Here is a 15,888-nt window from a genome sequence, read left to right on the forward strand (position 1 = left end):
TTAACATTATATTGTTTTAAGATGAAGAACCAAAGGGGAGCAAGGCCGCAGTAAATGTTAAGAACCACTGCCCTAACGCGTCGGCACAGCCTCACCAATAATGACGTGATGCGCAAAACCTTCCATCTCCGCAGCCTGCCCAGTATTGCGAACGATCTGCTAAAGTGGAAATAGTACAATAGCACAATCATCGTTCAAAGTGACGGAGGGCATTTCCGTTAATCTCTGATTTGATTGAAAAGCTCCACCACATAGCAGCAGCTAATCACTGCGATGTCGCGTTATCTGTGAACCCTGCTGTTATTGTAAGCGTGAATTTAAGATATTGTATTTTTTTCTTTATCCAGAAGTATTTCAACGACGGCCTTGTATTGGGATGTTTGTTTCATTCCTTTGCAAACAATGTGTTGTTTTGTTTATGACAGGGAGGGAGCCCCTTTCATCATTTGCACCAGGGCCGCATTGCCAGCCACGCTAAGCCACTACCTAAGGGGTAAAATCAAATTGCTCGGCAAATGGTGGCAATTTTAATCGGGGTTGCTCGTGTCGTCATCTTATTGAATGACACGGGGTCGTAGGTTGGGCAGCAGTTGTCACTGTGCCAGTCTCACACACTGTTTATTAATGGGATTTAACGATTTCGGGCCGTTCCCATGCCTGAATGACGCAACACATTGGGAGCCTTCATCCACGTGTTCATTTTGAGCCAGGCAGGAATAAAAAAATCCACGTGGATTGCGAACAAACCACAACTGTGCACCAACGTCACTAAACAGCTGTGTGTTGATCGACCACGTGTACCTTAGACAGTTGAATTATAATTAATCGTAATGAGACCTCAGGTGATTAAATACAGGACACATCAAGCGATAACCAGACGCACGATTCTGCTCCGTCGTCGATGTTGCAGCTCAGAGCGTGTGTGCCACTTGCAATTTGCTGCAAAGCACAGCAACTCTGTCCACTGCTGGATGAAGGCCTCCTCCCTTCGCCTTTCCGTCAAGTTGGGGGTGGGGGGGGTGTTTGACCCAACCGTACCACGCTGGTCAGTGCAGCTTGGTGAAATGAGTGCCCAAGGACCTCTTCAGATAGCCCCTTGCTACGGACGTTAAAGCCGTGGCCCGGGTAATCGTGAACCACTGCGTCGCCGCTCCACTTCGTAGTGCTTCTCCTGCATCTACCACGATGAATGATTTGAGCGATGAAGGACGGTACGGTAGGAGTCGTACGTTTGTGTGCGACCAAGTTTGTTTCTGCGCGAGAAATGTCCATCACATCAGAACAATTGTGCAGCCCGGGAAAACCAGGACCGTGAACAGCGCCGATGTGCGAAAGTCGCACGTTGCTATGTCTTTGCCAGGGTAAATTATTACACATTTCAATCCACAGTTAATTGCCTTAATTTGATTAATGGAGGCCGCCCATACGCATCCACAATGCGCATAACCTTCTCGTATAATCAGCGGATCTCATCAGGCACCATTAAAATCAAATATGCAATTTGACACAAGCTCGACTCTGGAATTCATTTATTGTAAAACGAGTTCTACCCAGACCAGAGTCAAACTCTCGGCTCTCCATTGCGCTCGCTTTACGAAGTGTGAAAGGTAAATTTTGTTTTAAAGCTTTCGTGACTGCAGTAATTCATATTCTTAGCTCTTTCGGTAAAGTCACGTTGAAGGGAAACAATAAAATAATAAAATATATATAAAACAATACAAATTCTCACGACGTTTCGACCATCACCTGATGATGACCGTTTGTGTTATGGTCGAAACGTCGTGAGAATTTTTATTGTTTTATATACATTTTATTATTTTATTGTTTCCCTTCAACGTGACTTTACCGAAAGAGCTAAGAATAGGAGTGTGAAAGGTAAAGGTGCAGGCCTGCAAGTGCGTGTTCATGCCATTCAACAAAGAGGGTTATTTGGCCTACTCTTCCGTCAAGCATCTTAAAAGAGGTATAAGTGTCCCACACTTTACCCCACCACACGAAACCTGCACGTTGAATTACATCATGTATTAAGTTGCGTGTGTTCTTAATCACGTCATCGCTCTTCTTCACTTACCCACCCGCGGTAATGTCATGAAAGTGATATAATCCACACCACCACCACCAGTTATAGCATGGGCCCCCGTGCAAGGAATGAAATAGGGTGGCCACTGTCCAATTTTCCCTCCATAGCCCGGTGCATGGGTCCCTCCGGGCCACGAGTCCTGGTGCAGTTGCACCGCCTGCACACTCGACAGCTACGCAAATGGCCACAATGAGTGTGCGCCTGCTCCGGTGACCATTGCAGGTGGAATTCGCCACGCGTCCGTGCACATTTCATGAGAACTGACGTGTACCGAGAACACGACGCTGAATATAAACTTGTATGTGCCACTGTTGTATTTCCTTCAATGGATCATTCCCGATGCCCACCCGATCCCTCGAGTTATAGTAAAGTATGCGATTTATAACAGAGCTCAGTACAGAGCGGATGGCCTCCCAATTATTTAGATCACGCATTCAAATTCCTGTCATGATCGACTCAGCCCTATCACAATCAGCATCCCTCAAGGGTCAAAAATATGAGTACTGTACTGCCAAGTGAAGGCATCATACCTTTGTGAAAATGCAACACTAGTTGTTCTATGGCTGAACATGCCCTCGTCACAATAACGTGGAATTTCAACTACAATCTTTTTTTCTTTATCAAATGCCAGTTTAGATGAGCATTGCACAACGCACGTTTGAGAGAAGATGGCACATTGTTTCTGAATTTCAAACAATTACAGCCTCTTATCAGATGATGAGGAGGATGCGAGCCCACGTGCTTGTGCTCACGTCTGTGCAATGTGCAGGGAGGCTACGTTGTGGGCAGCAGAGGGCAGTGCAGAAAAAAAACCCATTGTTGTGCTGTACTTGTATGCTCCAATGTCTATCCTCCCCGACTTCACAAGCGTGGTGAAGTATGGTCATAAAACCACCACCCCTCCCATGACCCCAGATGCTTGGAAAGTCTCTCATCCAGCAGTGCAATGCGGCTGTAGAGTGCTTCAGCTTAGCCGGAACAGTCCGGATCATTGCTCCGGACATAATTTTGGGGCGCGCCACATCCATCTCTCCTTACTTCATCACCACGATACTTTTATCACCACGATTACTTTATCACCATGATTATAGGAATGCAGTGCAGGGTACTGCCTTAAATGGACGATTCGCTAATTCAAGCCAGCCACAGCAGCATTGGCCGGTAAATAAATATCTAGCGGGAAATTGTCCCCAGCGTGTGTAAAGGACATGCATGCATGTACGTTATTTATAACCACAACACCCGCCATTCGCCACTAAGTGTGGATGACGACACCACGGCGCTTGTGCCAGGCCAGGTGCACTTTGAGGCCACGTGGCGTTTCGAAGGCTCGCTGTATATACAAAGGCACACACACAGTGGTGTATATAATCCTTGTGTGTTTACACCAATTTCCGTCTTTGTCTGCACGAGTGCTTAGACGAAACCCACAAAAACGCACGACGTAAACTGCCAAGCCTGGCGGGAATGAGAGTGGTGGCTTGCCTCCAGTTATTTATGACTCTCTGCTGAAAGTGTCAGCTCGTGCCGGCGTTCAGGGGCTGCTCAGGGTGCGATCATGATATCAGCTTCCTCACGAATCCCACCGCGAGCGACTTATTAGACCAAACACAAAAAAACTACTTCACACTGTCATGGGTCAGATGTGCGTGTTTCGAGTACAGGAACAACCGAGAGAAGTTTGGACAAGGCAATTATTATTCTATCTTACTATACCGTTAGTTGTATATTTCATATTCTTATACCAGTGGCGTGTTTAACAGTATCCAGAATAGCTTTAGAGACGATCTAAGATACTTGTTCATTATATGTTCTATTCAGTTGTCGTTAATTGTTGCAATTTTTATGATTACCATGGTATATCTCTTCTGATTAAACCACAGCTTTAAATATATGCATATATTGTTATAAACTGTACAAAATAAGTGATTGCACTTTAAAAGTAAATGTACATTAAATTACAATTGTAACCGCTGTAAGAAGTACATCTTGTCTCGGCAGTTCAATAAACACCATATACCACGTGGTACGCTCGTATTTGTGTAGCTTACATGAATTTATTTTTTGTAACTTTTATACAAAGCTGGGTTTAGAGAAATGTAAAGTGATTACAAATATATCCATATACATAAAACGTATAAGTGGCGTTTGGTATATTATGAGCAATTCAGTCATTTGCAAAGGTGTCGGGAGAGAGCGGCTATGGTACGGCTGTTGTGTGCTGCTGAGTGAAGCCCCCCCAACCCCGTCTGTCTAATAGCTAAGCGATGGTTGGCGTCGTGTAGTTCTGAAACAGCGGCTGCAGGAAGAGCCCCACGGTCCCCACCACGCACACCACCACGAATATCCACAGGAAGAGGCGGTCGATCACCATGGCCACGTACTTCCAGTCCTCGATCACCTGTGCAGAAGAATGAGGATAAAGAGAATAAGGTACCCGGCAATCGTGACGTTGGACCAACGGTGGCATTTGGTTGGAAACGTTGAATCAACGTTGGCCCAACGTTACATGTTTAGTTGGAAGACGTTGTAGATGATGTGGTCAGTGTGGATGAAAGTGATTCCAATCAAAAGACCACACAGATTTAACTTGGATTATTGTTTTCCAAAGCAAAGTTGTGTTCTGATACGTGAGTAGATGCAATCCCTTTGTCAATTCACTGCTGGATGAAGGTCTCCCCATGTCATGTTGGTCATGCAGGTTGTTTGACCATACTTCACCATGCTGGTCAGTCCGGGTTTGTAAGCAGGATGCCCGGGGTAGGTTCAGATATTACTCGCCACTGATGTTAACCGTGGGCAGATATGTAACTCAGATGGCCAGCTTCACAGGGCAGTGTGCTGAACACTGTTCCACCTCTACATGAGTAAATGGTGGTTCCGTAATTAACTTTATTGGACGAATTAATCTGATCAACGTGCAATGGTTTTTCTTCAAAGGCGATTATTATTGGTTGTATTTAAAAGTAATCTCTAATGTGGAACCATCGACTGAAGTTCAGCAGTCATACTCGTCTAAATTCCATAATGTGAAAGTGGTCTCCCTTCGTAATAATTCTAAATATGTGGCTATTATGTTTGTTTAGCCTGTGAAAAGTGCTGTGTCGACAATAAATAGTACAGGGTGCCATAATTTTACTCCGAGCCTTAAGTTGGATTTTTCCCACACATCTTATGGAATCTTGAAGACAAAAATACCACAATATATAATAAAATTAAATATGCCAATACAGCAGTGGATCGACCATATCGTAAACCACTGTAGCCCGCACTCTGTCAACGAAGGAATATCATAACTACACACACTTTCTCCTGAAGCACTCTCATGGCAAGCAGACCTACACTGGCATTTAGCTCATGAACATATGTCCATGAGCATGAACAAAATAGAATGGAGGAAGCTGGGGATGTATGATGGGCACAACGTGGCTTCTCTTAAACACCAATGGCTCAGTACATACATTGGTTTGATTTTTTTTAAGTGCACCACGTGTTTTTAAAATATTATATTTACACTTAATTATGCACAGATTAGATTTACAGCGGCAGCGCTACCATGCAATGTCTGTATAAATATTTTAAACGCGCTCGACCTTTTCAATTTCAACCCGTGTCATAAATTAATGACGGAACACACCAGCGCCACACGGAAGGGCGTATGGACCCGTCTCGTCTGCCACCCAGCCATAGCCTGTGGTGGGTCCAGTGCACACAGTCTGTCTTTGCCTCACCGCTCACGAGAGCGTGGTGGCCATGACTGAGTTTTACTGTAATAGCGAGAAGAGCAAAAAAGATGCCGCAATTTTTGTGCCACCATTATCCTTTGCCACCAACATGGCCGCCTGTGGCCGCTACCAAACGGAAGTCGACTTGGTTGAGGGTGGTGACGTTTGGCCCGTCGTTCATAAACGGACATAACATTTGAACTATTTACTGTTTCATAAATTAAATATAGGTTTAACCAAAAGATAGTTCATTCAAATCATGCAATGCTGATTCTATGTAACTTAATCATAAGGATATTTCATACAGGGAGCAATAAGTACTTGTAGTTTTTTTGAATGGCAGCTGCTAAGATATAATTAACAATCCAGATAGGTCGGATAATCGACATATTTCATTAACCTTTCCCTCCAAAAATACAAATTTCAATACTCGCTGCATTCATGTCAATTATATCTCCTCAAACCCGCTGGCCTATTAACTTGAACGCCCTCTGTTGGCTGAAACAGGGTCATGAATATTCCCATAATACCCGGCACCATGATTATATATTTTTGTCGTGTGTCCCAAAAATATATATTTTTATAAATCGCGAATTTCTCCGTTACATTCAGTTACCCTTTTGACCTAAATCTCTTCACAGGTGACACGTGATTCTGCGATGCTCCTGCGTTGTTTTGTGGAGCACAAGCACAATCAACAATAAACTCAACACATTCAATAAACACTGCGGCCATTTTTTTTTAAGTCCACAGTGTTATTGACGAATATATTGAGTGGACTCAAAACAATATATATTTTAAAGCCACAGTGTTATTGGCGAATGTGTTCAGTCCTCTTCATATGTAGATGGAGGGGTTCTGTTTGATCTAACATAAAGGTGAACGCAGCCGACGCATAGGACTAAAGAGCAAATAATGTACCACACATAGCAGAATCTGCTCAAAATAAATCACCATTAGAAAACCAACATTTTCTAGTGTGGACACTCGACAATAACAGCCCATGGGTTGTTCGGTTTCAGTCATGGGTTTGGCTCATCCTGAAGTTCAAAATGCAACAATCCTCATCATCTGTTAACCAAGTCACGTGGAGTAGGGTACGAGGATATACATATGGACTCACTGGGGTCTCCGGGAATCTGCGAGTGGCGTGCAAACCCTGTGAACAGGCACCTCGATCTGTAATCAATCCTGACCCCTATTGTAATCCACCCCTCCCCCCCTGTAAATCCCCATGACCGCCCAGCCCCCGTCGTCCCCCTCTGTGCACGCACCCCCTTGTGAAGCCACGCACGTGTGCGCAATCTTTGAGGAAAGATCAAGGCTTTGCTGGGGGATTTCTTTGCAAATGTATTTTCGCCCACTCGCAGGGCATGCTCGACCCCCAGCTATTGTTATACGCAAATCTCGCCTTTAATTAAACACGAGAAGGGAACGTCTGCACGGTGGGTGTGTGTACTTTTTTTCGTATGAGCTTCGAAGCCGGCGACATGACTTCTGAGTTCTATTCCTGGCCAAAGGCTTACATCAGTGGCGATTATTTAAATCGGTGCTGGGCCTCCCCTAAGTCGACTCAGGCTACATATGTGTGTGCACATATCAGCACTGGGGAGACAAAGGCGACCGCGCATAGTGGTAGCCACACCACCTCCCAGGTTCTGCCTCAATAGGTGCTCGCTTACCGCACTTAAGAGGCGACACTGGTAATCTTTGACAATTAATATTTTCTTGGCATCAGAGAAGTATTCCAAACATGTGGCACTGCGATGCTCGCTCTCAGCAGGTTAGAGGACGTAACGTCACAAACACTGCACGCTTTGACAAATGGGCGAAACAACTTTGTGATGCTTCTTCTGGTGTGAAATACATTTTAATGCAATCATTTACATCTCCTTGTCAAATGACTGCTGGGTAAAAGCCTCCCCACAACGAGTTGGTGATGGGGGATTTGTTTGACCATACTTCACTGCGCTGGTCAATGAGGGTTGGTGAAGGTGTAAATGGAGGGCCGTGGCCGGTTCAGATTTCACTCGCCACTGTCGCTAGCCGTGGCCGCGAATCTCACTCAGCAGGGTTAACGGAAGGAGCGCGCTCACCACTACGCCACCGCTCCACCACTCCACTGCCTGCCTTGCCCTACACTTTTTTCTACGTGTATTCTGAACTTCATTCGCACCGTACGCAGCCAACCGTGCTCATCGGAGGTGCCACACACACCTGTAAAAACGTACCACTGTATCTTTCCCGAGGCTCTCTTATCCACACTGGAATCTCTAAGACGATTATTAATAAAAGGATGGCGACGGATGAGACAAAAATAACGAATCAAAATGCATTCGTGAAACTTAGTTTGGTGCAATTTGCCATGCGGTAGAACTGAACACCGTGACCAGGTTGGGCACACAAAGGGTTAAGCGCGAGAGTGAACCCTCACGCGTGTTAATTACTACTTTATGCGGACCGGCAGAAATTCATTTGGAGCGCTTGACTAAACAATTGGAAGGCTGCCAGATTAAATACCGGTCAGATGTAGGGGGTTAACTCAGCCTATCATCACTTAAGGGTGTTCAAAATTGGGATCAATTTGCGATAAGTCCACAGTAGTCGTCTTATGGATATTCTTGCACCCCCCCCCTCCCAATTTGAATGTCTGCCACTAGCTTAGGAGCTGCCATCAGAGACTGGAGACATTGACATTGTGAGTCTGCGAGTGTTAAAAGAACGCAATGCGGGATAGTGACGACGCTTTGATCGACTCATGGTGATTTCGTTATTTCTAAGCTCACGAATTGCTTGCGTAAGCATCAACGACGGTGTCGATTCACGCGTACAACATAATTGTATGTAGTGGGTGCACGTGACTCCTTACGAATGGCCAGAGGCCGCTGTCCAGGGTGCTGAAGTTGTGTTCAAAAGCCCGCCCCATTACCCGAACGGCGAGGAGCCCTCGTCCATTCGTGGATACGAAGCGTCGGGGAGAAGGTGGGCGTTGGGGCAGGGAGGGGCTACCCCCCTATTGTAACCTCAGCCCCCCCCCATTCTATTCCTCCCCCCCCCATAAACAAGGTCACCCTGCTGCTGTACGTGTGCACGTGAGTAGACAGGGTGTGTAGCGAGCGGCGCGTACACTCTGGTCTTCGTCCTCGCTGCGGGTGTGGTCCGCGATGAACCTGACCCCGTCCACAGCTTCCTGCATCTCGGGCGTCCACTTGGACGACGTGCGGAACCTCAGCTCGGAAATGTTCCGGAAGGGGCCCGAGAGATCCTGCATTTTGAAGCCGTACTTGTTGGCGGACGCCGGGTTCACGAAGCACGCGTCCGCACCCTCGCCGTGCACCTTGCTCGCGAACGAGGCGCCCAAATGTTTTTGTCTCATGCGGTCGCGTGCCGAGCTGTTCTTGGGCCGCTGCATGAACAAGAGCATGGGCAGTTTGTGCAGGAAGACCTTCTTGACCCAGTTCGGCATGGTGTGCGTGCTCGGAGATCGGTGGTGCACGTTCAGGACGCAGACGCTCGTCACGATGGAGAAGGTGACCAGCACCATGGTGAACATCAGGTATTTGCCGATGAGCGGGACGTCCAGGGACGTGGGCGGCACGATCTTGGAGATGAGCAGCAGGAACACGGTGAGAGCGAGCAGCACGGAGATGCACAGGGTCATCTTCTCGCCACAGTCAGACGGCAGGTAGAAGACGAGGATGGCGAGCGAGGTGATGAGCACGCACGGGATGATGAGGTTGATGGTGTAGAAGAGAGGTTTCCTCTTGATGATGAAGTCGTAGGTGATGTCTACGTACGCGGGGTCAGAGGGGTTCTCGTTTTTGCGGCCGGGCAAGGACACGATGTCCCACTCGCCGCTCGGAGTGAAGTCGTCCATCGTGGCGAAGTCGTTCTTGAGCACCAGGTCTATCTCGGTGTGGTCGTAGGTCCAGGAGCGAAATTTCATGGTGCAATTCTGCTGGTCGAACGGGAAGTGCTTGACCTCGATCTTGCAGGCACTTTTGTAGATGGCAGGCGGCAGCCAAAAGATGCTCCCGTCGTAGGACAGCACGGCGTTGGAGTAAAATGAGACTTCGTACGTGCCGTCAGCACTGGAACAGAGACACGCGGGCGCGTAAGTCCCCCTCCTCCACCCCCTCACCCCCCCCCCCCCCCCCCACCTTCCACCCCGAGGCGTTATCTTTATTATTACAGCACTACGATTACTGCTGCATTGCTGCTCTGCTCCTGCTGTTAAGGTAGGAAAGAACCGAGGCGGTGAAATTGCGGGAAAAGGTTAATGCCACCAGGCCAATCGGAATGCCTGGTCTGACCGCCATTGCTAACCCCTAATCATTCCCTAGGTTTGCAGGACAACCCATGAACACGCCCATCACTCGCCCCAATCCTCCCCTCCTTCTTGCACCCCCCCTACCTCCCCCCTTGGGCCCCCCTTTTCCTGAAGGATACTGCACGGGGACCGTTGGCGAATTCATTGTTAGTGAAACAATTATTTGCTGAACTACTTGAAGAAAACCCACCACCACATGTACGATATTGAACGGAACTCGTCCGACGTGGAGATGGAGCGGGGAAATCAGCTCGCGTGCAGGAGCTTCGTGGATTACTACAAGCGGGGTCGTGAGAAATAGCAACGGCTTTAGGGGGTGGGGACGCAGAGACGCCTTCATGCAGCAATGCATTTATCGTGACCTATGATGATCCTCGGGGAAAACATCGCACATGTGTGAAGATCAGCAGACTAAACTAAATATTTTATTTTACCAGATAAGGCCAACTGAGCTGTATCGCTTTTTTTCCGGAGCGATCTGGCTATCACAAATGACAGCTCAACAAAGTGGCTCATCGCGTGGAAATGTATAGAGGCCCAACACTCTAAATGCGTGATGTTGATTCTACATGTGGAGGGAAAAAACCGGAAGATCCCGAGAAAAATCCACGCGACCACGGGGAAAACATGCAAACTCCAAATATGCAGGCGCCAGGGTCAGGATCGAACCCACGACCTACTGCATACCAGGCGAGGTAGTTAACATCTCACCACCGTGGCGTGACCAAATGGTGTAACCTGCACCGTGCATGCGAGGGAGGGAGGGAGTCAGGGGTGGAGGGGAGGCGGAGAGTGTAATCCGATACGAACTCCAGTATACTTAGTAGCGAACACGTTGTACGTGCACTGCCGCTGGTACAGCCGGTCCGAGATGAAAAAAGATCAAACTGCCGGCGCGTCCAGGAGGCGCACGACCTTGCGCGCCGCGACTCGCGTCGATACTCACTTATTGTAGAGGACGATATCGGGCAGCCAGATCTGCCTGGAGGGCAGCCGCACTATGTCTAATCCGTCATAATCATTCGGGTCCCACTTGAGCCGGTAGTCAATCCACTCCTGTAAACAGCAAGGTCACCGTCAGATTGCATTCAAAGTGCGAGACAACGGAATCAAATAAAGGGAGTTGCCCCCCACCACCAAACCATCCAAGACCAAAGACAAAGATCTCCCCTATAGCCTTACCAGACTGACTGTTGGGGCAAGTGCTGTCAGCGAGTAGCACCTATGAATGCCGGCACATAGTTCATAGTTCATTTATTTGGGTATAGCCCTGTGAGCCATTCGGCTCTTGAATCGGGTGCAACCGCAACAAACAAAAAATATGAACAAGAAAACATCTTAAAGTGATTATGTGACTGTGCAAACAGAAAATACAGGAAAAAAATATCAAAATATTCCTGAAATAGCACCGTACACCAACGCTGTGTGCAAAAATCCCAGTGGGATGCAAGTCAAATAACAACAACAACAACAACCACAAGACGACTAAGATTAAGGCCATCAGTCTAACTCCGTACTACAATAAACAAAAACATGGCCAAAACAAAAAAAACTTTTCGAAATCACCAAAATAAAAGCCATAAATCCAATGTAACAGTGATCATAGGGACTGTGACCGAATTTTTTACAATAAACTACATAAATAAATTATAACACCAAAATCTAGAGCCATATTTTAGGCCACTGAATAGCAGTGGCATCTAGGGTTGTACAACTCCTCTAGAGCAGTTTTGAGTGAAGATCTCATAGGTAGTGATTCAAGTTGCAGTTGATTGGCAATAGCATTCCAGACCCTGGGGGCATCAATACCAAAGGCCCTTCCTCCAGTTTTTGTACGGCAATAGGGAATGTGAAGCTGGTAAATGAGCGAAGACCTGAGGTCAAATTTATTCTTTAAAACAGAGCGGAGATCCAGTAGGTAGTCTGCGGAATTTTTTGTAAGTACATCGTGAATAAATAAGATCTGGTGCACAAGCCGTCGAACATTAAGAGATGTTAAGTTTGACCCAATGTAGAGATCACAGTGGTGAGTCATATATGGGCAGTTCAATGCAAATATTAAGGCCGAGTGATAGATGGAATCAAGCTTCTTGAGTACAGAACTTGGGGCTGATTTATACACGATGTCACAGTAGTCAAGAAGAGGCAGTATGGTAGCTTTTATCAATTGCAAACGGGACATTGGGGGGAAGCAGTGCTTGTGTCGATACAGAAAACCAATTTTTATTTTTGTCTTTTTACCAATATAATCAATGTGATCTTCAAAACTAAGTTTTGAATCCAGGATGACCCCAAGATACTTATAGATCTTGACTTGCTCTATTTGATAATTGTTCAAGGAAAGTAATTGGGGAAAAATAACTTCCTGCTTTAGTCCCGGAGAGAAGCATAGCACCTTTGTTTTGGAGGTATTCAGGACTAGTTTAAGAGAAACTAGCTGATGTTGTAGTTTGTTGAAATCACCCTGGAGCTTAGCAATCACGTCATCCGGAGAGCGGCCAGCAGTAATCAGTATCGTGTCATCTGCAAAAAGATTTACCCTGGAATAATCCAGTTCAGTGCCCAAGTCATTGACATAAAGAGAGAACAAGAGGAGGCCGAGGATGGAACCCTGTGGAACCCCTTTTGTTATCTTAACACTGTTTGACCTCCAACCATCTGTGAATACAGTTTGGGTGCATGGCACACGATGGCGAGGGTGGACAGCACCACGCCCGGCCGCCTTTGTTTCCCTAGTAGCAACGTTTATACACGGCACCAGGTACTCATTTTAAGCTGGGCTGACCTTGGGGGAGGCCCCGAATTGGTTCAGATAATCGTCACTTGTGTTGGTCGTGAGTGAGAATCGAACTGGGGTCGCCGAGTTCGTAGCGCAGGGCGCTGACCGCTACACTGCCTTCCACTTTCCTCCCCACAAGTGATTTGTCTGCTCAGACGTGCAATAATGCATGGGCCGTCAGTCATCTCCGGCAAATGCCACGTTATTATGACGAGTACGAGTACATCCACAGGACTTACCGCTGCTGACTTTCCACAAAGTGTTGCTAGTTTCATCGACCACCCACGTATCACTGGTTAAGTCGACTGGTTAAAGTCGCTCTCCGATCGTGGTTTAACCGCCGGCGGCCAGATATCATACACGTATGTGTGTGTGTGACTCACCAACACCTGTATATTACCCCACCTGTCTCAATTTACTTAGTAACTCCTCCCATTAACTCTCTGACGCGTGCCCCCTATATCCTACCAGCCCGTGTAATAAAATTACTTATGGCCATTAAGTCGTCTCTATAACCTGAACACTGTAATGAAGACTGCAGCACATAACGCCGAATCTTCCATTCACTTCCATTGGGGTAAACAAATCCATTTCTTTTTTGATGTACCATAATATAATTCAATTAACGTGTGCATTATTGATTATTGTATACAGACTATAAACACACCAGCAGCAGATAAAAGGCTTTGAGGCAGGGCATAAAATGTATGTACAGGCCATCAGCTGCTACACAATTGTCCAATATAGTCACCCTTAGCATTATTACACTGCATATATTATTAATAGTATCATCAGTGGGATCATCATCAGCCATCATCAATCCACTGCTGGATTAAAACCTCTCCAAGCCTCAGCCACATATCACGATCCTGTTGATGTAGTAATCCACCCAAGCAACTGCACACGAACTCTGGTTAACAATATAAAACCGGAATATCATACCAATTGTCTACGATCATGTCACCCTAAATGTGTCCAATCTCATCGGATAGAGCCTGGTTAGTACTCGGATGGAGTTTTGTGTTGGTTTGGGATGCGAGGTGGCCAGGAGATTGAAGTACAAAATTGGATGGAATCCATCTGTAAGAAGCTTTGTTGGATGCGTGGTGGGTTGCCTCTGCGTGCTCAGGATTCCTCCCACACGCCAAAAACGAATTTATGGAATTGGCCAAACATCCCAATGTCCTCATTCAAAAAACTGAGCCGTAATGCTCAATGAGGCTTTCCTGGGTAAATTCAGGGCTGTGTTATTATTAAACAGTGGGCTCAGAAGGTCGACTTAATCCCCGAAACTCTCCCCCCCCCCCCTGCCCACACCGTGTTCTCTGTGAATGAGCACCACGTACAGAGTCGCACGACTCAGTACGAAGTCACCGGTCATGAAGTGGAATGAACTTTACGAAGCCACGAGCATGTGGAATTTCCCAGCATTGGCACAAGTTACCAATAATTCTGGCACATTTGAAACACACACTGTTATGCGATAAAACAAGCCTTAAAATAATAACACCATCATGCAAAAATGTATTAATTGCAATTGAGTCAACAACCCAAAACGGCACTCTCATATTACAATTACGTTATTATAATTCAAAAAGATTTAGGTTGCAAATGCATTGTCTCCTCTATTCAATCAGAGGTTGTAAACACAGCCATTGCGGCACACGTGACAACATTGCCTGCGTGCGTCTCAATGGGTTTGAGTTCATCTCCTGGTCAAATACGACACCGTGACTTTTTGACACGTTCCAACTCCTAGATCCGGTTTAATTCATTGCTTCTCGAAGCATTTTTTTTTGGTCCGTGAACGTCCATTACTCTCATACCAAATAACACGGCGGTCTTTGGTTCACGGGCGAGTTGATGATCTGTACCGAAAAGCCCCAAAATCCCTCACAACCGTGCGATTCACCGCGCTGAGGACGGGAATTGTGGGCCGCCGCGCCACTCGCCACCACACTGATTCGGTGGCAGCGCTACCCGTGGGGTGTGCACAGCGACTGCGTCGATGCACTGCAGAGAAGCGCCACTGGATCTTACCTGTGTGAGCCACACGTTGGTCGTCATGATCTGCTCCCTTTCATTCTAAACGTTGCGACACAAAATCATAATTGATGACGCAACGCCGTTCAACGCGGTATGCACAAGCGTGAGCTGTTAAAGTCGCCCGTCGATCAGTCGCGTATCACTCAGAAAACACATGCAAGTGCTTTTTTCTGTAATTCCAATATGTACGATAATTTAATTTTATATATATTGTGTGTTATTCTGGAGGGTGAATGTAGGTGAGACAGGAATACTTATTGGAGGAACATAACTGTGACATTTTACTGGCAGGGACTTCTCATCGCTGAAGTAAATCATACCGCAGATACACTGTACTACCACAATGCTAATTTCGTAGATAGATAATCACGAAATTACATATTATATAATAGTTAATGAATACATATAACATAAACATGTGGGTTCGAAGTACTGTACGTCGGTTTTAAAATCACGTTTCATTAATGAGTATCGAGTATGTTATTCGAAGACATGTAAGCAGTCTCGGTCAATTAAAATATAACACGAGCTGTATAAACTTTGCAGACAGCACGTATGTTTACTGAATCGAGCCAAAGCCTCTTTAGTGGAGATAACAGCGAATTGGACCACCCATGGGTTTCTCAATGAGATCATGGCCCACAAAAGAAAAAAACATAATTTAAAAATTTCTACTCGAGTACAAGCGGTGGGGGGTGGGGGGCACTCACGACGTTGATGAGCTGGGACAGGGAGACTTGAAAGGTGATTGTAACCAGCTGCGAGTTATTGATGGCCGGGCGAATGAGTTTGTTGTATCTGTCTGGCCGGAGCAGATAGTCAACGAGCCTTTCCTCCGCCTCTGAAGCGCAAATGCCTTCACAAATCACACGAACGATAAGGGCACATGCGTGAAGTCATATACAAACACACACAGACAATGACCTTA

General features: G+C 46.4%; 1 protein-coding gene across 2 annotated transcripts in view; it reads right to left on the reverse strand.

Moving 5' to 3' along the window:
* Positions 1–3,714: 3,714 nt before the first annotated feature.
* The window catches only part of LOC116940468 (neuronal acetylcholine receptor subunit beta-4-like), a 46,838-nt gene continuing 34,664 nt past the window's right edge, over positions 3,715–15,888 (reverse strand). For both annotated transcript variants that reach the window (XM_032950353.2, XM_032950342.2), the window contains exons 2-6: positions 15,671–15,816; positions 14,955–14,999; positions 11,082–11,191; positions 8,933–9,896; positions 3,715–4,481 (exon numbers count right to left, since the gene is read on the reverse strand). In XM_032950353.2, the coding sequence (XP_032806244.1) occupies positions 4,341–4,481; positions 8,933–9,896; positions 11,082–11,191; positions 14,955–14,999; positions 15,671–15,816 (1,406 nt within the window). In that variant the 3' untranslated portion in view covers positions 3,715–4,340. The remainder of the gene's footprint in view (positions 4,482–8,932; positions 9,897–11,081; positions 11,192–14,954; positions 15,000–15,670; positions 15,817–15,888) is intronic.

Source organism: Petromyzon marinus, chromosome 1 (assembly GCF_048934315.1).
Source record: "Petromyzon marinus isolate PM22_M1 ecotype Great Lakes invasive population chromosome 1, UKy_Petmar_22M1.pri1.0, whole genome shotgun sequence".
Lineage (NCBI taxonomy): Eukaryota > Metazoa > Chordata > Hyperoartia > Petromyzontiformes > Petromyzontidae > Petromyzon > Petromyzon marinus.